The following is a 4,990-nucleotide window of genomic DNA, read 5'->3' on the forward strand; positions in this document are numbered from 1 at the left end:
AGACAACCGGGGTGGGGGGGAAAGGGAGAGAAATAAATAAATAAATAAATCTTTAAAAAATAAATATACTCTTTCAGAAAGTTCAAAAGTATAAATATCTAAGACTAAAGATGAAAGTATTCCTAATTTAAAAATACATATTATGCATGAATCTGTATTAAGACATAATCACTAGAACATAAACAAAGCTGAGATTCAATTTTAACAGCACAATTTACATTTGATAGATGGTGTTAATTAGGAAGTGATTAATATTTGAGTACCTAGAATGTGTCTGAATGTGTAAGATTAGTGATTACATGCATTTGTCAACAATATTAAATGTATTTATTGTCTTCTATTCTTAGTATTTATTGAGTCTATTGTACAATGTAATTAATTTCCCTTTGTCACAATTTGTGACCTTAGAACTAATCATTTACTCATCTGATGGACTCTATTAGCTTACATTTTTGAAATATATCTCAGTAGAAACCCTCCTTTGTGAACATATATATCCATTTATACATTATTTGACTTACACATCATGTATTTTATTGATTTGCTATTTTGCATAAAAGCGGATGGTCATTTTCCATTTTCTTTTTATGATGTTAAAATCAGTTTGCTGCAGGGCGTGATATTTGTTTCAGAATGTTATGAGATTTATTCTTCATCATTTTTTTCACAGCATTTATTACTTCCTTATTTCTTAAACTATAAATAAAAGGATTTAGTAAAGGAACTACTAGAGTATAAAAAATAGCAACAACTATATCTTTGTCTTCTTCTTTAGCTGAGCTTGGTTGAGCGTACACAAAAAGAAGAGAACCATAGAATATTGAGACAGAGAGAAAGTGGGATGCACAAGTAGATAAGGCTTTGCCTCTCCCCTCTTTGGATTTCATTTTGAAAATAGTGAAAAGTATGCAGAGATAAGAGATTACAACTATGGTAATAGTAAAGACTTGAATTGACCCTGCAAAGATAAGTAACATCAGTTCATTGATATAGGGGTCAACACAGGAAAGACTGTACAGTGGAAAAACATCACAAAAAAAGTGATTGATTTGATGAGAACCACAGAAAGTTAACCTAAACAGACACCCTACGTGGATCGTGGGATGCAAGTTTCCACCGATGTAGGCCCCTGAGAGCATCTGAATGCAGAGTTTCTTAGACATCCTGGTGTGGTACTGCAGTGGGCTGCATATTGCCACATAACGGTCATAAGCCATAGCCGCCAGGAGAAAGCAGTCTGTAGTTTCAGCAAGACAGAGAAAATAAAATTGAGCCATGCATTCATAGAGGGAAATCATTCTATCTTCTGAAAAGAAGTTCTCTAACATCTTGGGTGTAATAGCACAGGAACAAAAGGAATCCATCAGAGCCAGGTTGCCCAGAAAGATGTACATTGGTGTGTGAAGTCTACGCTCCATATAGATCAATGCCACCAGACCAAGATTCCCCAGCATGGTGACCAGATACATGGTAAAGAACACTACAAACAAAAGAGTCTTCAGCTGTGGTCGAACCGTAAATCCTGTGAGGATAAATTCATTTGTCATTGAGTGGTTATCTTCAGTCATCTCCACTTTCTCTGTTGAGATAGCAATTATGGAGAAATAAGATTCCAATTTGAAGTGCCTTTATTTTCCTTCAAATTCCCTTTTATACAACAGGAAGTGGAGCTCTTCAATCATCCTCTGCTGTCTTTCAAATATAGGTACACATACATCTAGGGAACATTATTTCCCCTAAAATTCAGCAGTATGAATTTTAAGCTGTGAGGTCAGGATTCATAGAAATATTTTGATAATTACAAAGACAGTCCCACCACAGTAAAGGTTTGCTATGTGAGTATATGAAGGATAGTATACAAATCTAGAGTACCAATATTTGCTTCAGTATTTCCAAATAATTTCTATATCACTCTTTGTATTGAATACCCTTATAATGTACTTAAAAAGCAAATTCCATGTATATGTATTTTTCCACTGAGAAAACATTTTTCACTTACTATCCTATTGGAATTGTGTTTGAAATTGCATAGAATAGATATTTCTCATATCTTAGGAAGTGCATAAAGAGCACTAAGAATGAAGGCAGGGACTGTTCATCTCTAATGAAACTTGCCTTGGAAAGCTTGGGAAATAAATATCCACATATGTATTTAATAAGTAATTTGTATATATCACCTTCATATTTATATCAACTCATTTTGGAACATTTTCCTGCTTGTGCAGAGCAAAATCACTGAGCCTGCTTGTAAATAAAATATTGTTTCTCCCTTTATCTGAAAATCTATTTCTTGTTTTAAGCATCTCTTTGATGTTCTAATTATTAGGTTTCTTGCCATACACTAATAATAGTGAACAAATAATGAAATTCTATAAATATAGATCTATTATTTGATTACTCATCAAGGCTCACATTCCCTTGATCATTCCTAGATCTATTTATCTTTATTGGAGTTTAGTGTCCATAATTTCCCAATATTGACAGATGTAACACTCTGTTTCCTGAAAAAACTTTAAACTTTGGGGCACTAAGATAAATTCAAAAACCTTAGGGTGTCATTTAAAGTTCTCTCTATTCTTATCCACTTACAATTTCATTTCCCACATTCACCAACAGTCTTTCCAGCTTTGTCACTCTGACCACCTATTGTTCATCTCCTTTCTCTCTCCACCCTGAGTACCACACTCACTTCTACAAACAGACTCTGCCTGTGCTATTATTCCCACTGTTCTTGACCAAATATCAAAATTAATTCTTCCCATTATTTGAGACATAGTTTTTATATAATGCCACTTAATAAAAGTTTAACTAAATACTCTAAACCGCCCAATTTAATTATTAGATTGTAGCATTTGAGATTAACAGTGACCTTTTAAAAGACTTACAAAATGCTGTGTTTGAGGAAAAGACAGAATCATTCAAATCCTATCTCCAATCTCATTACCAGTGACAAGTGAACTTGTATTCAGTAGCCTACCAATGATATTAAGACATGTCTTTGATGTCTACAAATCAAGATTTTATATTTTTTTCTTTCAGGAACCCAGGACCTTGTGTGTGGGAAGCCAGCACTCAATCACTGAGCCACTTTGGCTTCCCTGAGTTGAGTTTTTTCATTTGTTTTGCTTGTTGTTTTTTAGGAGGCACCAGATTCTGAACCAGGGATTTCCCATGTGGGAGTTGTGCACTCAACTGCTTGAGCCATATCCACTCCCAAGGTTTTTAACTTTGAGGAACACACTATAAAGAAATTATTCAAAAGACACCATTTTTTAAAATGTAGGTATATTTCTTTTAGCTGATTGACTCATTCCTACTATTTTTCTGTTTCCTTGGATATTTATAAAGATTTTCCTAATGTGCATGTAGCATATAGATTAATAGATAAAAGTAAGTTTGCCTTTATTCTTAGTTTTTCAATACTTAGAAAAGGTGAAAATCCTTTAAATTGTACTAGGATTTTTGAGAATAAAGTTAGTTTTTATTTACAAGACTATCTTCTCTCATTCTTAAATGATTAATTAGGAAGTATTATCTAAAGAAGTTAATCATGGAAATTCTATCATTTAAAAAAAACTGGTAAATTTTGCCACAATGTAAGCACCAATCTAAAGGCTCTGGCTAAATATTTATTTATTTATTTATTTATTTAGAAACATTAAATATAAACCATTTATCCACTCAGAAAAATAGAAATAGTTTTCAATACACATGCCTTATTGAATGTTTTAAAATTCTACCTCACAATCAGGAAAGGTCATAGTAGTATTTTATTTCATTCAAGTCCCCACAGTCTTCAATTCAGAGAAAAACTGGAAAGATAACTGAAGAATTGAAATCTAAAACAATGAAAAATGATAAACAAATTTGGAAAAATAAATATTTGTGGTTGTTATGAAAAAATAGAGTACAACTTTTTTTAATAAGGTGGTTTGTCACAGCTCATTACTTGCCTTATAGTATCAGGATTTACAGAATTTTAAAATACAAAGATTGGTCTCTAAAACATTTAGAATTAAAGGATAAAATTCTGGGAGATTACTGATAGTTCGCTTTTAATAATTATGTCCCCTACAGTGCAAAATATGTTCTCCATTAGTCCTAAAACAATTTACTGGCCATGTCATCATTGTATTTCTTTGGGAAGATTTGGTCCCTAAAACATATAAAACATAGTACATTGATCAAAAATTTTCTTTGATTAAAAATTTTCTGTGATGCCCTGAGTTTAAAGGAAATGACCCTTACTAAAGTTGTTTAATGATATTGCTGATCTTGATATAACTGATTTCAATATCACTATCCTGTTCACCGTTCTGTGCCTAATATCTGAAATGTACAGAAAACAGTCTCAAGCTGTTTTAACCACTTACTGTAGGAAGTGGTATTAATAGGTTTATGAAAGATAATTAAGATTTGATGGAATAGAGACTAAAATGTGTGCTGGGTTCAGCTAGAGTCACTGACCTCTTCAACCTGAGAGTGAAATCTGTTCCCAACATTCCACAAAGTTCTCTTTTTTCTTTTCAAAGAATTATTTTATTTATTTATCTCTCCCCACTCCCTCATTCTTTGCACTTGTTGTGTCAGTTCCTCTTCTTCGTTTTTTAGGAGGCACCAGGAACCAAACCCAATACCTCCCATGTGGGAGGGAGGTTCCTAATCACTTAAACACCCTCAATTCCCTGCTTTGCTGTATCTCTTGTTACATTGTATTGTTTTGGGTTTTTTGTTTTCCTCTTGTGTCTCTTGTTGCGTCATCTTGTTGCATTAGCTTGCCACACCTGCCTGTTCTGCCAGCTTACTGTCTTTGTTAGTAGACACCGGTAACCGAACCATGGACCTCCCATGTGGTAGGTGGGAGACCAGTTGCTTAAACCACATCCACTTCTCACAAGCTGTCTTTGCAGTAACTGTTACTGTTATCTAGACAAACATATGAATTACTGAGATTGTCCTACTGTCTTTTATGTTCATTCCAGCTGCTTTT

General features: G+C 33.4%; 1 protein-coding gene across 1 annotated transcript; it reads right to left on the reverse strand.

Moving 5' to 3' along the window:
• Positions 1-599: 599 nt before the first annotated feature.
• Positions 600-1,568, reverse strand: LOC101439794 (olfactory receptor 5K3-like). The gene has a single exon (XM_004452851.1). It carries the CDS (start codon positions 1,566-1,568, stop codon positions 600-602), a length of 969 nt encoding a protein of 322 aa, XP_004452908.1.
• Between the last annotated feature and the right edge of the window lie 3,422 nt (positions 1,569-4,990).

This window comes from Dasypus novemcinctus, chromosome 4 (genome assembly GCF_030445035.2).
Source record: "Dasypus novemcinctus isolate mDasNov1 chromosome 4, mDasNov1.1.hap2, whole genome shotgun sequence".
NCBI lineage: Eukaryota > Metazoa > Chordata > Mammalia > Cingulata > Dasypodidae > Dasypus > Dasypus novemcinctus.

Excerpts from the sequence above, each read along its gene's own strand:
- LOC101439794 (XM_004452851.1), bottom strand. The coding sequence starts at position 1,568 with ATGACTGAAGATAACCACTCAATGACAAATGAATTTATCCTCACAGGA.